Consider the following 22496-nt stretch of genomic DNA (forward strand, 5'->3'; position numbering starts at 1 on the left):
CATCTGTTGCTCCGTTCCACGGCCCCGCTAAAAAAATATAACCTGTCCTATTCTTGTCCGCGCTTTGCGGACAAGAATAGGCATTTATATTTTGCAAATTGCAGAACGCGCATGGACAAATTGCGGAACGCGCATGGACACCATCCGTGTTTTGCAGATCCACGATTTGTGGACCGCAATACACACCAGGGTCGTGTGCATGAGGCCTTATGCTTATAGAATTGGCACCAATTTTTTATTGTTAGCTTCTATGTGGCACTCTGCCTGGATCTGTAGGGTCAAGCAAAAAAAATAAATACTCTAAAATCTACAATTCTATACACAAATCATCTCCCTGTTTACACTCGTGGGCCCCAGACTGCAGTGAGGCGTGCTGCCAGCAGGTGGCGCAACCCAGCATGCCCGCGAAGTACAGAGAACAGGTCGGAGGGCGGAACAGGAAGAGGACTGAGTCAGAAGGAGGCTTGGGGCGCAGAGCTGCGGGGAGGTCAACACTCGGGCGAGTGTGTGCGGATTTCTGGCTCTTCCCCGATCTGTGAGGTGAGTGCGAGCCTGGCTGCGGAAGACTGCAGTATTGTGCAGCGGCTCCAGTCATGTCAGCTGCCTAGCATATGCCCACTAGGTAATGGCAGCATGGTGGGCATGGCCGCGGCTGCTGACATTGTGGCATTGGGTGCAGTGTAGCTATTTTTGCTGCATCTTAGGCCCCTTTCACACGGGCGTTGCGGGAAAATGTGCGGGTGCGTTGCGGGAACACCCGCGATTTTTCCGCGCGAGTGCAAAACATTGTAATGCGTTTTGCACTCGCGTGAGAAAAATCGCGCGTGTTTGGTACCCAAACTTCACAGAAGTTCGGGCTTGGGATCTGTGTTCTGTAAATAGTATTATTTTCCCTTATAACATGGTTATAAGGGAAAATAATAGCATTCTGAATACAGAATGCATAGTAAAACAGGGCTGGAGGGGTTAAAAATAAAATAAAAAGTCATTTAACTCACCTTTATCCACTTGCTCGCGTAGCCGGCATCTCCGTCTGACTCTTTTACTGTATAGGACCTGTGGAGAGCGTTAACTATAGTTTAAGGACCTGGGATGACGTCACTATGGTCATCACATGGTACGTCACATGATCTTTTACCATGGTGAATCACCATGGTAAAAGATCATGTGACGTACCATGTGATGACCGGAGTGACGTCATCCCAGGTCCTTAAACTATAGTTAATGCTCTCCACAGGTCCTATACAGTAAAAGAGTCAGACGGAGATGCCGGCTACGCGAGCAAGTGGATAAAGGTGAGTTAAATGACTTTTTATTTTTTTTTTAACCCCTCCAGCCCTGTTTTACTAAGCATTCTGTATTCAGAATGCTATTATTTTCCCTTATAACCATGTTATAAGGGAAAATAATAAGGTTCGGGTCTCCATCCCGATCGTCTCCTAGCAACCGTGCGTGAAAATCGCACCGCATCCGCACTTGCTTGCGGATGCTTGCGATTTTCACGCAACCCCATTCATTTCTATGGGGCCTGCGTTACGTGAAAAACGCGCAAAGAGGAGCATGCTGCGATTTTCACGCAACGCAAAAGTGATGCGTGAAAATCACCGCTCGTGTGCACAGCCCCATAGAAATGAATGGGTCAGTATTCAGTGCGGGTGCAATGCGTTCACCTCCCGCATCGCATCCGCGCGGAATACTCGCTCGTGTGAAAGGGGCCTTATTGAGGGCTGGATATGTCTCCTCAGGTTTCTGTGCACCAGGCTCTGCATTTTATAATGACCTTCCCTGCCTGCAAGCTATGTGCATCTACTTACCTGCTCCGTCTTAAGGGGCCCATAGTTGATCTTATATAACCTGTATGGGGGCGATTCTCCCCTCACTGCAGATGTCAGCTGAAGAAGGAGCGACGTGATGAATTTTAAAGGAGTTTGATTAATTTAATTTATTTTTAATTTAAAATGTTACTGTCATTTTTTTATATATTTTTTGCAATGTGTAGAGTAAGGAAAGTTTATCTAATACACTTTATGAAGTGAATTTGTATGAAATAACGGGCTCTGACGTGTCCCTTAGCAGCTCTGTCTAAATGAGACCTGTCTTCACAGCACAGTACTGACCTGTGAAGATGCTGAACTCGCTGCCCCATTATATATCGCTAGAACTGAATATATATATATAATTAGCCGTCAGAGCTAATAGGGAAGCTGTTCCACAGTCTATAGGGATAGTTATATAAATATGGTGTATTCTCCCTGCCTTCTCAATAGCGAGTGCTGACTGGCCGAGCTCCTGCATCTAAGGCTACATGCACACAACCGTGCTGTTTTTTGCGGTGCGCAAAAAACGTTAGCCGCCCGTGTGCCTTCCGCAATTTGCGGAACAGAATGGACGGCCCATTGTAGACATGCCTATTCTTGTCCGCAAGACGGACAAGAATAGGACATGCTATATTTTTTTTTGTGGGGCCACGGAATGGTGCAACGGATGCGGACAGCACACAGAGGGGACAGATCCGTTTTCGGACTTACATTGTAAGTCAGGACGGATCCGTTTGGCTCCGCATCGTTAGACTGTCACCAAACGCTGCAAGCTGCGTTTTAGTGACCGTCTAAAAAACGCAACGGAGACCAAATGCAGCCAAACGGATTTATTCAGAATGCATTGAGGCTTAACTGATATGTTTTGGGCCGCTTGTGAGAGCCCTGATATTGATCTCACAAGCGGACCCAGAAACGCCAGTGTGAAAGTAGCCTTACACACTGAGCGTGCTTTAGCTCTTGTTGGAAATGTAACTCCAAGCTACTATGACCTACTTCTTCATGGCTGAGCTGTTACATTATAAAATCAGTAGCACTGTGAGTAGGCCGACACTTCCATAGCGGCAGGGAAATCTCATAGTTTTGTGGAAAGCTGATGTCTGCATTCTTATTTATCTAGTGTCACTTTTTGTGATAACTTTTAAAACGTCATAGCGACATATGAAAAGTATTGATCGGTAAGGGTCTGAGTGGTGGAATCCCCATGGATGGCTAAAACTAGGCGGGAGAAGTGCTTACATAGTGCACCCTCTCTCCTCACTGCAGGAGACAGACTCCATAGAAAGTCTATGTGCCCATCTTAAATCTTCTAGAGATCTGCTAGGGTCTCAGCACTCTGACAGCTACCAGTCAAAATTTTCATGTCACTACGACAGATCAAAAGGGTGCCAAAAGTCCAGTGCCACTTTAAAAGGATTTTCCGGGATTTATATAAGATTGATGGGGGGTCTGATTCTCGGCACCCCTGCCAATCAGCTGTTTGAGGAAGTCACAGTGCCTCCTCGCAGTTGCCAAGCACAGTGCCGTCCATTTGATAGTGGTTGTGCTTGGTATTGCAGTTGTCTAGGCCATTTGATCGATGAACGTGACGTCATGGCCTAGGAAGAGGCCTAAGTGCAGCTTATTGGCGGGGGTCCCGGGAGTCCTCAGGTTAGGTCATCAATATGTAAATCCTGGAAAACCCCTTTAAAGTGAGAGGGTACACCATCTAAATATATTTGTCTACTAGGGTGTATCCACCTTTAGTAAATATGATTGCATAAGTTATTCACATTAATGTATGCAATACATAGATATTACATTTATTTTAGGAACTTTGTGTATGGTATGTATTGTGCAATAACGTGGGGGAGTACTTAGGAACCACATAGGCTTCATGCACCCTGCTGTGGTTTACAAATCTGTAGATCAGCACCCAAGCCTACTGACTCATAATGCGCCACCATGTATGGTTCCTTCTGTAAGAGCCATAGGGACTCTGTGCACGTGGACACTTAACCATTTGATATGTTTTATTCTATTAGACAGGCTATGAAATGACCGGAATCAGACTGTCCATCAGAGCTTTCAAAAACTTGCAACTTTATTCAAGTTTTTGTCAGAGACCCAGTTCACTCACATACAGCTCCACGCAATGCTTGACATGTTGGACACATTGTAGACCCTTATCAAACTGTTTAGCCAACAGACAACCAAGCAATGGCTTACTTCACACAAACGCCAATGGATTTTTGACTACTTCACCTGTAAAGCCATTCCTTTATGCTGTGAGACATAAAGGTAAGAAAAGTAAAAACAAGTCATCTCAAGAAGATGATGACGAAGATGAAGAAGAGGCTGACCAAGAAGACAGTGATTATGACGATGAGCCAGCAGAAGACCCCAGCATACCAAAGGACTATAAAGACCTAGAAAAAGCTGTGCAGTCTTTTCGTTTTGATGTTATACTCACTGCTGGATTAGACATGTCACGGAAGTAAGTGCTGCAAGATCTTCTTACTTATACTTTAGTCCATAGTTTCTGAAGTGGTGGCATTAAAGGAGTTGTCCAGCCACTCAGAACATGCAGGAGAATGCTTTAGAGTAATAAAGGAAGCAATACCTTATCGATCTGCCGCCTTCCCATACCTACACTGGATACAGCAGTGACACCCAGTGATTAGCGGAAGGGTATACTTCCATGTTGACGGAGATCAGCGGGGACCACAGAAGCCTTGGACCGGGGTCAGCGGGGGATCGGTAAGGTGAGTATTACTTTTATTATATTAAAGCATTCTGAGCATTTTTAAAGAAAAAGTGGCTGGATAAATCCCTTTAAAGGAGTTATCCCACAAAGTATTACTGTGCACTAAATAGGGCAAATGATGTGTTATCGTAGTATACATGAAATGAAAATATTGTAAGCTTTTATATGTACATTACATTTTCTTCTCTGGTATCACCCTCTGCTGTTTATCTTTTTGGTCTACTTTGTCCTGCATACAGACGTGGACTAACATGCTCAGTAGCTTCTGTATTCCCTTCCCCTCTGATAAGAGCAAGACTTCAGGCTCATATACTCTTTAAAGAGAGATTCTTAGGCTACTTTCACATCCTTCATGGATCTGTAAAATCGCTTTCGTTACAATAATACAACCGCATTTATCCGTCATGAACGGATCCGGTTGTATTATGTCTTATATAGCCAAGACAGATGAACACCATTGAAAGTCAATGGGGGACGGATCCGTTTCCTATTGTGCCAGAGAAAATGGATCCGTCCCCGTTGAGTTACATTGTGTGCCAGGACGGATACGTTTGGCTCCGCATCCCAGGACGGACAGAAAAACGCTGCAAGCCGTAATTTTTATCTTCAATAAATGGAGTGATCATTTAAAAGCTTAATTTTATGTTTAGGATACTTTCACACTCGCGTTTGGGCGGATCCATCATGGATCTGCAAAAAACGGATCCGTTACAATAATACAACCGCATGCATCCACCATGAACGGATCCGTTTGTATTATCTGTAACATATCCAAGACGGATCCGTCATGAAAGTCAATGGGGGACGGATCTGTTTTCTGTTGTGCCAGATTGTGTCAGAGAAAACAGATCCGTCCTGGCACACAATGTAAGTCAATGGGGAAGGATCCGTTTTCTCGGATTCCGTTTGGCTGCAGGCAGCGTTTTGGTGTCCGCCTCTAGAGCGGAATGGAGACTGATCGGAGGCAAACTGAGGCATTATGAGCAGATCCTTTTCCATTCAGAATGCATTAGGGCAAAACTGATCCGTTTTGGACCGCTTGTGAGAGCTCATGACGGATCTCACAAACGGAAAGCCAAAACGCGAATGTGAAAGTAGCCTTAACTGAAACTACAGTTACACTTCACAGGAAGGTTAATAATATGATTTTAATAAGTGGGTTCTCTAGGCTTTTACTATTGAAGACCTATCCTCAGGATAGGTCATTAATCCCAGATTGGCGGCTGTGCGACGGCTGGTTGAAGAGAAGGCCACGCTCAGTGCAAGTACAGCCTTCCCTTTTTCTGTTTAGCTGCTCACCATCAACATCACAGAGATGAGCAGGAGTAATTACAAGAAGCCGTCCAATTCATTTCACTTGAATAGGAACGAGCCGTTCCATAGAAGTGAATGGGACGGCTTGTAATCATTGCAGGGAAGCCTGCGCTCGCACAGAGCGTGGCCTTTTCTTCAACCAGCTGATTGCCATGGATGACGGGTGTCTGAGCCCTGCCGATCTGATATTAATGTTGCGTGACATATTTTATAATGCTAGTGTATGGTTTCGCACTGCATTTATTTTTGTGCGACTGTCGCAGTTGCAGCATGTCACAGTGCAACACCATAGACTAGCATTATAAAATATGTTGCGTGACACATGTTGCAGTGTAGTTGTACCCTATATGTCGCCGTGTAGCTCTAGCCTAAGGCCCATTAAAGGGGTTGTCCATGATTGTTGTTAGAATTGAGCGAAGCGAGCTTCAAAAGCTTAATCCGAAGTCGCTTTGTTCAAAACTTCAGAATAATACTGTACAGAGATTCATCTCTGTACAGTATTAGAATGTATGGGCTCCGATGAGCCGAAGTTAGTTATTCACAAAGTCACACGTGACTTTGTTGAATAACTTTGGTAGTTTATTTTTAAAGTGGAAAACGTTCAAGTTTTAAAGTGGTTTTCCACTTATCAATTACCAAAGTTATTCATCAAAGTCACGTGCGACTTTGTGAATAACTAACTTCGGCTCATCGGAGCCCATACATTCTATATTATTATTCCGAAGTTTTGAACAAAGCTACTTCGCATTTAGCATCTGAAGCTCGCTTCCCTCAACTCTAATAGTTTTTTGTTTTTGTTTTAAAAGCTGCTTTATTAAATAAGAAGGTTTTTGAATTGCATGTATTCAAGAAAAATCATACATGGCGTTAAGAGAGCTGAGCGCCTCTGCATGTTAAAGCGAACCTTTCCCCTCATTTTCACTTTATAAACTAGCAACAGTACCTTATAGATTATCTTCAGTGTGTTCTTATACATGTTAGTGCCGCTTTCCTGCGCTGTTTATTCTTGAAAAAATCGTCTTATAAAGTTCACATTTCCTGCTCCAACAGTCACGCAACAAGTCAAGGGGGTATCCCTTCCCTCACCTCTGGCTGTACCTCCCCTGCCCTAACCCCGCCTCTATGCTCTGTAATTGACAGCCGGCTCAGTCGCCGGGACCGCGCTTGTGAATCCTGCGCATGCGCCGTCCTCCTCATTCGCCGCGCGATCCCGTCTTTCTTGCGGACTCAAGCACGATCCTGTAACAGAATCGCGCATGCGCCGTACGCGATGCCTGCCTGTCTGCTCTCCCTCTCGTGCGCGCGCTCTCCTATCTTCAGGCTCCAAGTGCCCCACGTGATCACTGTAGACTTGCCATCTGCGGCAAGTCTACAGTGATCACGTGGGGCACTTGGAGCCTGAAGATATGGGAGCGCGTGCACGGGAGGGAGAGCAGACAGGCAGGCATCGCGTACGGCGCATGCGCGATTCTGTTACAGGATCGCGCTTGTGTCCGCAAGAAAGACGGGATCTGAGCCGGCTGTCAATTACAGAGCATAGAGGCGGGGTTAGGGCAGGGGAGGTACTGGGGAGGTACAGCCAGAGGTGAGGGAAGGGATACCCCCTTGACTTGTTGCGTGACTGTTGGAGCAGGAAATGTGAACTTTATAAGACGATTTTTTCAAGAATAAACAGCGCAGAAAAGCAGCACTAACATGTATAAGAACACACTGAAGATAATCTATAAGGTACTGTTGCTAGTTTATAAAGTGAAAATGAGGTGAAAGGTTCGCTTTAACATTTCAGCGATCTTCAATGCTGTGGACACCATGGGAGGGATTTTATAAATACACTTAATTAAAAATAAATAAATAATTACTCTGAATAATCCCTTTAATGAACACCTATATGGACAGGTTAAAGAGGACCTGTCACTAAACCAGAACAGTTGACATACACACATACCTGTTTGCCATGCTTCACTGAGATGACATACCGTACTTGCTGTTAAGATTTATCCACACCTATTGCTGCCGAATGTCTCTCCCCACTCCCAGCACAGCTGGCAAACAGATGATTTTTCCCACCGTAAAATAAGATTAAATAAAACAAAATCTTGGAAATGTAGAATTGCGTGGTGGGCAATGACTAATAGGCCTTCCACGTAATACAAGAACGGTGTGAGTTCCCCAGAATGGGAGGCATTTGTATAGAGCAGCTCTCCATTTCTGCTCATACAGCAGGAACTAGCCCCCCCATGATCTACACAAGTCTTCTTTTTTTTTTTTTTTTTTTAGAGCATCTTGTAATGAGAAAAAAATAAAATAAAAATAAGCTGAAGGCTAATGCTGATAAATGCAGGATTTGTGTTGATGTTAAAAGCATCCTGCAATTTAGAGATGCAGTGATGGCCTATTCCAATGGACCAATTTCTTTGAATGTGCTGAAAGTATTTTCCTTTTTCCCAGCATCTAGGGTCTATCCTTCTCCTTAGTGTTTCTTTCTTTTGCTTTAGTTTAGATTTTCTTGACATGTCTTTTACATCTATGCCATTTGTAACCTCCACTCTACATTTTTTGTTCTGCTGTGCAATTGTTATTTTCTTTTTTACTTTTGAAGCAAAATTGAGGAAGCATTTTATGACGGCAAGTTACGCCTTAATGGAGAAAAGCTATGGAAGAAAAGCCGAGCGGTAGGTACTAGTTGTATACTGCGTCTTATATTCAGTGTATTTTAGTGGCCATGTAAAGGTTCTAGAAAATGTAGCAGCCCCGGTTAAGGTAAGTCATCTAGGGCAAATATAATATTTAACTAATTTATTAGAGCTGTACTGGGTCTGATTATTTGCTCGTATGGTGATCATGTGATCAGTCATTCTCTCCTCTACAGTATAGACAACACTCACTGGGGTACATTTGCTAAGAAAAATGCACTAAACATGTTAGGTTTTAGGTACGTTATACCTACCTCAAAAATTTTGGAAAGACTCATGGCTAAGAGGAGTTTTAAAATGTAGTAGATGTATTAGAGGTGAAACATTTTGTGGTGCTCCATTAGAAATTTTAATAAAGTATCAGTGTTAACCATAGCAACTATCCCCTTGTTTCTTCTATTTAAAGAGGACCTTTCACTAGAATAAAAAATGTAAACTAAGTATTCAGACATGGAGAGCGGCGCCCAGGGATCTCCCTGCACTTACTATTATCCCTGGGCGCCGCGCCATTCGCCCAGTATAGGCTCCGGTATCTTCATATGTTCGGCTCAACTGGGTGGAGCTTGCCGGCGTCTCCTTCTCCCAGGCTGGAGTGCTGACCAATCGCAGTGCTTAGCTCAAAGCCTGAGAGAAAAAAAAACCTCTCAGGCTATGAGCTGAGCGCGGCGACTGGGAGAAGGAGACGCCGGCAGGCTCCACCCAGTTGAGCCGAACATATGAAGATACCGGAGCCTATACCGGGAGAACGGAGGGGCACCCAGGGATAATAGTAAGTGCAGGGAGATCCTTGGGCGCCGCTCTCCATGTCTGTATACTTAGTTTACATTTTTTATTCTAGTGAAAGGTCCTCTTTAAGTGTTCTTGCATGGCAAGACCACTTACTGTTATCTCACATATATATATTCTTATTATAGCCAAATTTACCACCCTAACTCCTCCCACAGTTTTTACACGATATAGACATTAATATACCGAAACGTGCGGATTGTTCCTGATTGGTGTGCTATTACTTTGTGGAACGTTTCGCCAAATGGTTCACGAAATATCAGCATTTTTGTGGCGAAATTGGTCCCATAGGAATGAATGGCGGAATGTTCAAAACTAGAGTGGGAGCTGACAAAAGCTAGAGTGGGAGCGGAAAAATCAGGACATGATTTCTAAACTGCCACCACTCCCTCATTTTCAAAACCACCTACACAAATTCGTTCAGCTATCCCTGCTGCCACTAAAAATGTCCATGGCTAAGCCATAGTCCTGATAGTTTTCACAATATGACCATTTGTTTGCAACTCACGCCGCCCATTGACATTCATTGAAACTCCACTCTAGCTACCTAAAATTTGACGGGAAATTTCTAAACTGCGACTGTGCCTTAATTTTTTATATTTCAGAGACATACTATGCATCAAAATGTAGGTCTTGTGATTCTTAAAATATAAAGCTCTTCGCTGTAGCATTTATAATTTTTAAACTACAACTGTTTGAAGATGGCAACTGCCAGTGAAGTGAGCAAGTTGGAGCAGTTTGTTTTTAACGCTCTTCTCTGCTCTTGCTGTAGAGTGAGTTGCCATAGGAACCCAGGTGTGTGAGCAGCCAGCAGAGTGACAAAAGCTAGAGTGTGAGCTCAAAAATCAGGACATAATTTCTAAACTGCCACCACTCCCTCATTTTCAAGCCCACCTACAGAAATCGTCTGCTAATGTTTTTATAAATGTATGTATTAATGTATCTGTATAAGGCTGGAATCTAAACATTTTTCTGCATAAAGCCCATCAATGTTCATGGTATCTTCCTCCTCTGTACTTGGCAAAATCCAAATATAATATTTCAGTAACAATATTAAAGCCTCATCCTGTATTTTTACTGTATTTTTCGCTCAATAAGAAGCATCTAGGATTTAGAGGCAGAAAAAAAGAAATTATTTTTCATCAGACTTCAGATCAGACCTCCAAATCAGAACCCAAATCCTCATCAGTCCCCCAAGTCAGACCTCAGATAAGACGTAAAAGCGTTTTCTTCTTGCACTCACCACTCCCTTGTCTTCTGTCTGCTCTGCACTGTGACGTTGCACAGAGTCAGGTCATAGTGCACACTACGTCCTGTCGAGGCACAGCACAGCGGGCACCTGGCAGAAGACCAGGGAGCTGTGAGTACAGCCAGCACCCACTATATTCACCATTCCCCAGTCCTACTGTGTACTAGCGAGTGCTTCCATAATAGAAGCGCTCATTAGAATTCACTTCGTGAGGGATTGAGAGAGACGCAGTTTAGGCTCACACACAGACCATTATTTGCATTTAATCTACCTGCCTCGGATGTGGCTCCCGAAAGGATAACAGCATGTCCAAAATGTAACCAATCAAGGGCAGATTTGGATCATTGTATATGGTCCTGCCCAATGGTACAAACCTACTGGAGTTGGATATTATCTTAGATCAAACAGACTTGGCAGATAGAACTACCATGTGAGCCACTCGTGGTTTTGTTTCATAGTTTTCCTGATGGGGAAAAAGATACCGAGACTGATAGATGGGGTTTTATTGGTAGCTTTGAGATGCCTTATTACTAATGCCACATACACCATCTGACAGGGAGTTCCAGGGGCAAATGCGATACTGTTTATTAATGGACCAATTGGAAGCAGAAAAAATTAAAAATAAACATATTTTAACTATCTTCTTAAACAAATGGCAGACCTTTATTGGCAAACATTTGACAAATGTAGAAATACAATCTCATGCGTAATTTTCAACACACAGAATGGTACCTGACAAAGGATATCAAAGGACAGTTGGGACATCTTAAGGTTTTATAGATATTTTATCACATTGTATCGGACTATGAGACATAGTAGAGAGGAGGCAGATCCAGACCGGGGGGGGGGGGGGGGGGTGTTGAGTTGAAATAAGGTTTGGAAATAACTTTAGTAGGGTTAGAATGGTAAATTATTGTTGTTATACAATATTTTGTGTTGCCAATTGGCTATGATAAACATAAATCAAATTAAATGTTTAATATATAAAAATTCACTTCGTAAGACATACTGCCATTTTCCCCGCACTTTTGGGGGGAAAATGTGTGTCTTATGTAGCGAAAAATACGCTATGTTAATTATCTCAAGCATTTTTTCAGGACTACAAGAATTCTCTGCTATTGGGTCATTTGCAACTATATAGTTTTACTTTTGAAATAATTCACATCGTTTCTATCCGGATGTACATCTGAATACCAGAAAATGGTATTCAGACATATATCATGATTGGTACAGTGATTTTGATGAGTTAAATGGAGTTCATAAGCATTCATCTACGGAAAGTAAGTTAAAAGGAGTCCAAAGATGAATTCTTTGAACTCAGTTGAACCCATTAGTCAATGTATTAATTGCAGCGGTAATTGTCCGGCCGCTTCTCGGAATATTTGCTGGGTTTTGGCCGAGTCTCCACTGGTCCCCATTATAGTGAATTGGGCTGGACGCAATTCCGGCAGTTCATGGCAGTAATAGATCTGGCAGGCTGTTCCCGGCCGGAACAGCCTGCCTGATCTTAAGGCCTCATGCACACGACCGTTGTTTTATTCCGTGTCCGTTGTGCCGTTTTTCGTGATTTTCTGCGGACCCATTGACTTTCAATGGGTCCTTTGAAAACTCGGCTAATGCACCGTTTATCATCCGCGTCCGTGATCTGTGGTTCCAGTCCGTCAAAAAAATATAACCTGTCCTATTATTTTCGCGGAAAACGGTTCGCGGACCCATTCAAGTCAATGGGACCGCTAAAAAAAACTGTTTTTTTTCCTAACATTTGCATGGAAAACCTGTCTTAGATTTTTTTTTTTTACTTTCCTTCATGTCTGGTGATCCTCCAAAAATAAAGGAAGACACATGGAAACGGATCACGGAACCCCATTTTGCGGAACGGAACACAACAACGGTCCTGTGCATGAGGCCTCAGGCAGATGTTAAACAGGTCTTTAAAGGGACTCTGTCACCACTTTCTAACCCCCCCTTTTAAAAGTATTGTTCTCTCCATGGCGCCCTTGTGATTACAAAGGTGTTGTTATAACATAAATTCGCCGTCTCGTTTTGATAAAAATACCTTTTATCTAACCTGTCAATCTTGTGGATAAGGTGCCCAGGGCGTTTCTGAAGGTCTGAAGCTTCCGCCCGCCGCCGCCGCCGTTGGTGCCCAGCTCCTCCCCTGATCCTTTCAGCGCCGCCTGAATGTAAAGAAATCCGCCTCCGGCTCTCGCTCAGTGCCCCCTCCTCCTTTTCAAAGATCCCGCGCGTGCGCACAGGCCTGTGCCTGATGCGCCCGTGCGGACATTTAGAATCAGCCTCATTGAGCGAAGTGCGCATGCGCGCACTTCGCTCAACCTCCTCATAAGACGAGCACTGCAGCCAACCACTCAGGCGGCTCCATACAGCGCTTGGCAGGCTCTGAGGGGCTGGCTGCAGTGCTCGTCTTATGAGGAGGTTGCGCGAAGTGCGCGCATGCGCACTTCGCTCAATGAGGCTGATTCTAAATGTCCGCACGGGCGCATCAGGCACAGGCCTGTGCGCACGCGCGGGATCTTTGAAAAGGAGGAGGGGGCACTGAGCGAGAGCCGGAGGCGGATTTCTTTACATTCAGGCGGCGCTGAAAGGATCAGGGGAGGAGCTGGGCACCAACGGCGGCGGCGGGCGGCAGCTTCAGACCTTCAGAAACGCCCTGGGCACCTTATCCACAAGATTGACAGGTTAGATAAAAGGTATTTTTATCAAAACGAGACGGCGAATTTATGTTATAACAACACCTTTGTAATCACAAGGGCGCCATGGAGAGAACAATACTTTTAAAAGGGGGGGTTAGAAAGTGGTGACAGAGTCCCTTTAACCACCTCAGCCCCCAGTGCTTAAACACCCTGAAAGACCAGGCCACTTTTTACACTTCTGACCTACACTACTTTCACCGTTTATTGCTCAGTCATGCAACTTACCACCCAAATGAATTTTACCTCCTTTTCTTCTCACTAATAGAGCTTTCATTTGGTGGTATTTCATTGCTGCTGACATTTTAACTTTTTTTGTTATTAATCGAAATTTAACGATTTTTTTTGCAAAAAAATGACATTTTTCACTTTCAGTTGTAAAATTTTGTAAAAAAAACGAGATCCATATATAAATTTTGCTCTAAATTTATTGTTCTACATGTCTTTGATAAAAAAAAAATGTTTGGGTAAAAAAAAAATGGTTTGGGTAAAAGTTATAGCGTTTACAAACTATGGTACAAAAATGTGAATTTCCGCTTTTTGAAGCAGCTCTGACTTTCTGAGCACCTGTCATGTTTCCTGAGGTTCTACAATGCCCAGACAGTACAAACACCCCACAAATGACCCCATTTCGGAAAGTACACACCCTAAGGTATTCACTGATGGGCATAGTGAGTTCATAGAACTTTTTATTTTTTGTCACAAGTTAGCGGAAAATGATGATTTTTTATTTTATTTTTATTCTTACAAAGTCTCATATTCCACTAACTTGTGACAAAAAATAAAAACTTCTATGAACTCACTATGCCCATCACGAAATACCTTGGGGTCTCTTCTTTCCAAAATGGGGTCACTTGTGGAGTAGTTATACTGCCCTGGCATTCTAGGGGCCCAAATGTGTGGTAAGGAGTTTGAAATCAAATTCTGTAAAAAATGACCTGTGAAATCCGAAAGGTGCTCTTTGGAATATGGGCCCCTTTGCCCACCTAGGCTGCAAAAAAGTGTCACACATCTGGTATCTCTGTATTCAGGAGAAGTTGAGGAATGTGTTTTGGGGTGTCTTTTTACATATACCCATGCTGGGTGAGATAAATATCTTGGTCAAATGCCAACTTTGTATAAAAAAATGGGAAAAGTTGTCTTTTGCCAAGATATTTCTCTCACCCAGCATGGGTATATGTAAAATGACACCCCAAAACACATTCCCCAACTTCTCCTGAGTACGGAGATACCAGATGTGTGACACTTTTTTGCAGCCTAGGTGGGCAAAGGGGCCCATATTCCAAAGAGCACCTTTCGGATTTCACAGGTCATTTTTTACAGAATTTGATTTCAAACTCCTTACCACACATTTGGGCCCCTAGAATGCTAGGGCAGTATAACTACCCCACAAGTGACCCCATTTTGGAAAGAAGAGACCCCAAGGTATTCGCTGATGGGCATAGTGAGTTCATGGAAGTTTTTATTTTTTGTCACAAGTTAGTGGAATATGAGACTTAGTGGAAAATGCAGATTTTTTTTTTTTGATTTTTTTTTCATACAAAGTCTCATATTCCACTAACTTGTGACAAAAAATAAAAACTTCCATGAACTCACTATGCCCATCAGCGAATACCTTGGGGTCTCTTCTTTCCAAAATGGGGTCACTTGTGGGGTAGTTATACTGCCCTGGCATTTTCCAGGGGCCCAAATGTGTGGTAAGTAGGTAAATGACCTGTGAAATCCTAAAGGTGCTCTTTGGAATATGGGCCCCTTTGCCCACCTAGGCTGCAAAAAAGTGTCACACATGTGGTATCGCCGTATTCAGGAGAAGTTGGGGAATGTGTTTTGGGGTGTCATTTTACATATACCCTTGCTGGGTGAGAGAAATATCTTGGCAAAAGACAACTTTTCCCATTTTTTTATACAAAGTTGGCATTTGACCAAGATATTTCTCTCACCCAGCATGGGTATATGTAAAATGACACCCCAAAACACATTCCCCAACTTCTCCTGAGTACGGCGATACCAGATGTGTGACACTTTTTTTGCAGCCTAGATGCGCAAAGGTGCGCAAATTCTTTTTAGGAGGGCATTTTTAGACATTTGGATACCAGACTTCTTCTCACGCTTTGGGGCCCCTAGAATGCCAGGGCAGTATAAATACCCCACATGTGACCCCATTTTGGAAAGAAGACACCCCAAGGTATTCAATGAGGGGCATGGCGAGTTCATAGAAATTTTTTTTTTTTGGCACAAGTTAGCGGAAATTGATATATTTTTTTTTTTTTCTCACAAAGTCTCCCGTTCCACTAACTTGGGACAAAAATTTCAATCTTTCATGGACTCAATATGCCCCTCACGGAATACCTGGGGGTGTCTTCTTTCCGAAATGGGGTCACATGTGGGGTATTTATACTGCCCTGGCATTCTAGGGGCCCTAAAGCGTGAGAAGAAGTCTGGAATATAAATGTCTAAAAATTTTTACGCATTTGGATTCCGTGAGGGGTATGGTGAGTTCATGTGAGATTTTATTTTTTGACACAAATTAGTGGAATATGAGACTTTGTAAGAAAAAAAAATATATAATTCCGCTAACTTGGGCCAAAAAAATGTCTGAATGGAGCCTTACAGAGGGTGATCAATGACAGGGGGGGTGATCAATGACAGGGGGGGTGATCAATGACAGGGGGGGTGATCAATGACAGGGGGGGTGATCAATGACAGGGGGGGTGATCAATGACAGGGGGGTGATCAGGGAGTCTATATGGGGTGATAACCAGTCATTGATCACGCCCGTGTAAGGCTTCATTCAGACGTCCGTATGCGTTTTGCGGATCCGATCCATCTATCAGTGGATCCGTAAAAATCATGCGGACGTCTGAATGGAGCTTGACAGGGGGGTGATCAGGGAGTCTATATGGGGTGATCAACACAGTCATTGATCACGCCCGTGTAAGGCTTCATTCAGACGTCCGGATGCGTTTTGCGGATCCGATCCATCTATCAGTGGATCCGTAAAAATCATGCGGACGTCTGAATGGAGCTTTACAGGGGGGTGATCAATGACAGGGGGGTAATCAATGACAGGGGGGTGATCAGGGAGTCTATATGGGGTGATCACCACAGTCATTGATCATGCCCCTGTAAGGCTTCATTCAGACGTCCGGATGCGTTTTGCGGATCCGATCCATCTATCAGTGGATCCGTAAAAATCATGCGGACATCTGAATGGAGCTTTACAGGGGGGTAATCAATGACAGGGGGGTGATCACCACAGTCATTGATCATGCCCCTGTAAGGCTTCATTCAGACGTCCGGATGCGTTTTGCGGATCCGATCCATCTATCAGTGCATCCGTAAAAATCATGCGGACATCTGAATGGAGCTTTAAAGGGGGGTGATCACCACAGTCATTGATCATGCCCCTGTAAGGCTTCATTCAGACGTCCGGATGCGTTTTGCGGATCCGATCCATCTATCAGTGGATCCGTAAAAATCATGCGGACGTCTGAATGGAGCTTTACAGGGGGGTAATCAATGACAGGGGGGTGATCAGGGAGTCTATATGGGGTGATCAACACAGTCATTGATCACGCCCCTGTAAGGCTTCATTCAGACGTCCGGATGCGTTTTGCGGATCCGATCCATCTATCAGTGGATCCGTAAAAATCATGCGGACGTCTGAATGGAGCTTTACAGGGGGGTGATCAATGACAGGGGGGTAATCAATGACAGGGGGTTGATCATGGAGTCTATATGGGGTGATCAGGGGCTAATAAGGGGTTAATAAGTGACGGGGGGGGTGTAGTGTAGTGTAGTGGTGCTTGGTGCTACTTTACTGAGCTACCTGTGTCCTCTGGTGGTCGATCCAAACAAAGGGGACCACCAGAGGACCAGGTAGCAGGTATATTAGACGCTGTTATCAAAACAGCGTCTAATATACCTGTTAGGGGTTAAAAAAAACACATCTCCAGCCTGCCAGCGAACGATCGCCGCTGGCAGGCTGGAGATCCACTCTCTTACCTTCCGTTCCTGTGAGCGCGCGCGCCTGTGTGCGCGCGTTCACAGGAAGTCTCGCGTCTCGCGAGATGACGCATATATGCGTGACTGTGCGCAGGGCTGCCACCTCCGGAACGCGATCCTGCGTTAGGCGGTCCGGAGGTGGTTAAAGAGCACCTGTCGCCACAAAATGATGTGCAATACACAGGCAGCATGTTATAGAGCAAGAGGAGCTCAGTCAAGATTATATATATATATATATATCTATCTCTAATATTTATATTTTAGTGGTAAAAGATTTAATAAAACTTTTAATTTATACATTTGTATCTCTGCTTTGTCTAACTTGGTCTGTTAGAAAAAGCAAATATATAAATGTTTAAATTACAAGTTTCACAGAATATTTTCCCATAAAACCATATATCAATCTGCTCAGCTCCTCCTGCTCTGTAACATGCTGCATGCAGATTGCACTGCATTTTGTGGTAGCTGGTTCTCTTTAAATGGTGCGGTGCATGTAGCTGCTGGCCACCAATGAATATAATTAACATTTATTTTAATACCGAGTAGGAGGGGAGGGGCTGTGCGGCACCTGAGGGGTTAATAGACGCGGTTCGCAGGATTACGTGACATCGAGGCCGACTGTGTAATACAGCTCCTCCCCTCCTCCTCAGTATTATGTTCTCATTGGTGGCCAGCGGCAACCGCGTCAAAGTGGGGAGGGATTCCCTTTTCCTCCACTGTGTCGGCTCAGGACAACGATCCGGATACAGATGTATCGATTGGGTATCGAAAATTCGATACCCGGTGCAACCCTGTCTGACCTTAACTCTAATTATATGTATAACGGCATTGAGTATAATTCAATAGTATTGAGATCAGGCAGGAAACAGCATTATAAATAATAATGTCGTGTGTCCATGTCATAGGAGCAGCATTCAGTGCAGGAAGTACCTCTGACACACATTTCATGCACTGAATATGGTCATGTGAAATTGGCGATAGGGTTTTTTTTTTTCTGCAGTGGACTTTTCCGCTGCGTTTTCTGTCAGGTGTAGGCAAAGTCTAATATATTGGGAAATATACTGAATATCCTTTGTAATTATTTTCAGGTGAAAGTTGGAGACACTTTGGACTTAATTGTTGAAGAAAACCGGGAGGCAGGGACTATAACTGTGATGAGAACGATCTTAAACGATGTGCTAAAGGATAAAACTTCAACAGAAAAATTCAAAGTTCTGCTGCGACGATGGAAAAAGCTAACTGTCCCAAAGACCTCAGATGCTCCAAAACCAACTGGTATGCACACAACTGATTTAGACAACTGACACTTCCATTGAAAAGAACAATTCTACAGAGAGACAATAAAATGGTATTTTTACTATACCCATGCATGATGTTTGGGAGACAAGAGTCATATCCCACTGCAAGAATTTGAGTGTTTCTTGGATTTTGAAGTGTCCTTCTGGCTTTTGCATACTGCTCAGATAATGTTATTGTTTTCATAAAAATACTTTACCAAGAAGTTGTTTTTGTATGTATGTTAAAGGGAACCTGTCATCAACTTTATGCTGACCTCACTGAGGGCAGTATAAAGTAGTGACAGAAATGCTGATTTCAGCGGTGTGTCATTTATGAGCTAAAAGTAAGTGGTTGCTGAGAACCAGCATCATAATCATTGCAGCTCAGGCCTTGAAAAGAGACAAATCTACCTGAGAAGAGTCATGGTTATTCATAATCTCCTGCTCTCCCCGTCCATCTGCTGATGGTTGGCAGTTCTCTCCTAGAGAGAAAGGGAGAAAACTAGGTAGAAGCCTGTCAGTCATCAGCAGGTGGGCAGGGAGAGCAGGACTTCATGAATAACCATGACTCTTCTCAGGTGGTCGGGACTCTTTTCCAGGCCCAGTCTGCAATGATTATGATGTTGGTTCTCAGCAACCTCTTACTTTTAGCTCATAAATGACACACCGTTGAAATCAGCATTTCTGTCACTACTTTATACTGCCCTCAGTACGGTCAGCATAAAGTTGACGACAGGTTCCCTTTAAAGTGAAGGCGTTAGACTACCCCACATGTTATATTCTAGTTTATATAAGGAGGCGCCATCGTCATCATATCCTGTCCCAAGTAATTACTGTGTTGGCAAGTTGAGATTCATGCAGTAAGTGGTTGGATTGAAACTTTCTTAGGTCGGATCCTTGCAGGCACTTTTATTTTTTTAGGCCAAAGCCAGCAGTGGATTCAAGAGGAAGAAAACGTATAAAACAGGGATTAATATATCTGCTCTTTTTTGGACCAACTTTGGTTTAAAGTGAAAAAAAAATAAAGCCTGATGTGTGACCCACTTGGTTGAAACAGAAATAAGCTCCAACTTAACACATATATGAAGAGTTTACATATGATTATTTCAATATAAATGAAACCGTTTAAGGATCCATTTACACAGGCAGATTTCTGGAAACAAGCGCCGACCGATGATCTAGCATGTCGACTAGTGTTCGTTTGAGGACCTTCACAAAGTGGGTAATTGCCTGAATAATAGACGTATGAATGATTGCTGGCACAGCAACAATACAGCTTGTTTACACAGGGAGATGTGCTGCCACCAAGATCATCCAGTCAACCATCAAACCAGCATTTGCAGGCCTTTTCCATGGTCCAATGGTTAGCTTCAAATGTTCTTTTCAGCAGATAATCTAATAATGTAAAATGCCCTTAAAGGGAACCTGTCACCAGTTTTAAGGGCAACATAAATAAGTGACTGATTCTCTTAGCACAATGCTGGGTCACTTTCTTTAATTGACCCAGTCAATCTGCCAACATCTTGTATTGAAAAGCTCCAGCTGATAATGATGAGTCCTGAATATTCATGAGCTCCTGACACTCCCCGCCTACCTGCTGCTGAATGACTGTTATTTTCCTTATGAATCAGCAGCAGGTGGGCAGGGGAGTGGCTATATCTCTGAATTAAATATACGCTGGACTCACTGACATCATGCTGGACTCAAATCAGCTTATTAGCATGCGGCATGTGGCATCCTTGTGTGTATATTATGAGGTAACCATCTGTCACACCAGTAAGTGAATACATCTAAGTAGTTAGTAGTTAATAATTGTATATAATTAGTTAGAGTATAATCAAATATCCACATGACAGGTTCCCTTTAAGCTAACAAAATCTTCCTAAATTTTGGACAACCCCTATTTTGATAGTAGTAGTGATTTCATCCCAGGCAGTGAAAACTGAGAATTCTCATTAGTAATAGATTTTAATGGTAAACTGAAACAATGATAACAAATAGCAAGCTTTCAATATTAGGCTACTTTCACACTTGCGGCAGAGTGATCCGGCAAGCAGTTCCGTCGCCGGAACTGCCTGCCGGATCAGGCAATCTGCACGCAAACGGACAGCATTTGTAGACTGATCCGTATGCGGATCAGCCTTACAAATGCATTGCAAGAACGGATCCGTTATATTTATTTTTCACATTTTTACCGGTCAAAGCATGCCCAGACCGGAAGGACAGCTCTGGCATTGCGGTATTTTTAATGCCGGATCCGGCACTTATACATTTCAATGTAAATTAACGCCGGATCCAGCGTTCCTGCAACTGATCCGGAATTTTGGACGCAGATAATACTGCAGCATGCTGTGTTATTTCCTCTATCCAAAAAGCCATTCAGTGACTGAACTGATGACCTACTGAACGGATTGCTCTCCGTTCACAATGCATGGGGATAAAACTGATCACTTCTTTTCCGGTATAGAGCCCCTAGGACGGAACTCAGTGCCAGGAAAGAAAAACGCTAGTGTGAAAGTACCCTTACTTGGCTCTCACAATCAGGCATGGTACAAGACAATTGGGCCAGATTTGTCAAAACTGGTGTAAATGAAAACTGGCTTAGATGCCCATAGCAACCAATCGGATTCCACCTTTCATTTTTCAGAGCTCCTTTGGAAAGTGAAAGGTGGAATCTGATTGGTTTCTCTGGGCAACTAAGGCTGGGTTCACATCACCATTTATTTTTCCGTTTTTCTGATCCGTCAGAAGAACAGAAAAAAATGATCCTGTATTTTAAGCATCTGTTATGCACATTTGGTATCCGTTTTCAGCCATTTTCATCTGAGATCCATTATTTTAGACCGGGGGGAAAAAGTTCCTTCATAAAATAATGGATCTCAGATGGAAATGGCTAAAATAGAGGCCATGTGTGCATAAATGAGCATAACAAATGCTTTAAATAAAGAATAAAACAGATTCTGTATTTTTCTTTTATTCTGATGGATCGAAAGAACGGAAAAATAAATGGTGATGTGAACCTGGCCTAAGCCAGTTTTCCTTCACACTAGTTTTGATAAATCTCCTCTTATATGTAACGTCACATATGCATAGGCAAAAGGGCACCTCTGGTCATCACCTACAGTTCACATCTGGAGATGCGTTTTTCATGAGGTTGATGGACTAAAAAAAATTGGAAATTTTGAAATGTTTTAAAAGAAAATTGTATGATGTTCATTATAAAGAATAAGTAATATATCATTTTATTGTATAGGAGAGCACTCCAGCATAACGGAAACCGGACAGATCCGTTTTGCAGCTCATAGACTTCTATTATGACGGAATGCCTCTAAAGGCATTCTGTCGTGGAATTGCATTATGGCCCATGGTAACGGAATCCATAACGCAATTCAGTAAATACCACAACACGCACCCGCACACGAACTTCAAAATATGAAATTCGTTCATCCCTATACACAACACATAATGCTGAATTATTAGCCTTGCTATGTTAAAGGGAGTCTGTTACCAACTTTTCCTGTTTTTACTCTGCTTATATCGCGTTCCTGCGCACACACACACACAAAATAATAACGGTACCTTTCTTGTTTTGGTCCAATTCTGTAAAGCTGCAGAAACAAGTTTATAATGGTATGCAAATGAGAGCTCATAGGCGCCCAGGTGTTTTTCGTGCCTAACGCCTCCCCATTGTATCATCTGGCCAGCCCTTTCATGATGTGTGTGCACAGTTCACTGCCTGGCCCAGGCATGCATTCTCCAAAAACCACTGAGGGCATTGGCTACGTTTGCAGCAGTATGCATGCGACTGGTGCAAAATTGGCAAAGATGGAAGACACGGAGCGGGAAGAGACAGCAACATGGTTATCAGAGTGCGCTTGCCCAGGCGTGAACTGTGAACGCA

At 43.3% G+C, this 22496-nt stretch overlaps 1 protein-coding gene across 1 annotated transcript; it reads left to right on the forward strand.

Annotated features, from left to right (window-relative positions):
• Window positions 1-436: 436 nt before the first annotated feature.
• Window positions 437-18889, forward strand: MTRES1 (mitochondrial transcription rescue factor 1). The gene is made up of 4 exons (XM_040428830.1): window positions 437-540; window positions 3842-4293; window positions 8477-8549; window positions 18407-18889. The coding sequence occupies exons 2-4, from the start codon at window positions 3854-3856 to the stop codon at window positions 18620-18622; spliced, it is 729 nt and encodes a 242-aa protein (XP_040284764.1). The 5' UTR covers window positions 437-540; window positions 3842-3853; the 3' UTR covers window positions 18623-18889.
• Window positions 18890-22496: the final 3607 nt, after the last annotated feature.

The sequence above is a fragment of the Bufo bufo genome, chromosome 4, assembly GCF_905171765.1.
Source record: "Bufo bufo chromosome 4, aBufBuf1.1, whole genome shotgun sequence".
Classification (NCBI taxonomy): Eukaryota; Metazoa; Chordata; class Amphibia; order Anura; family Bufonidae; genus Bufo; species Bufo bufo.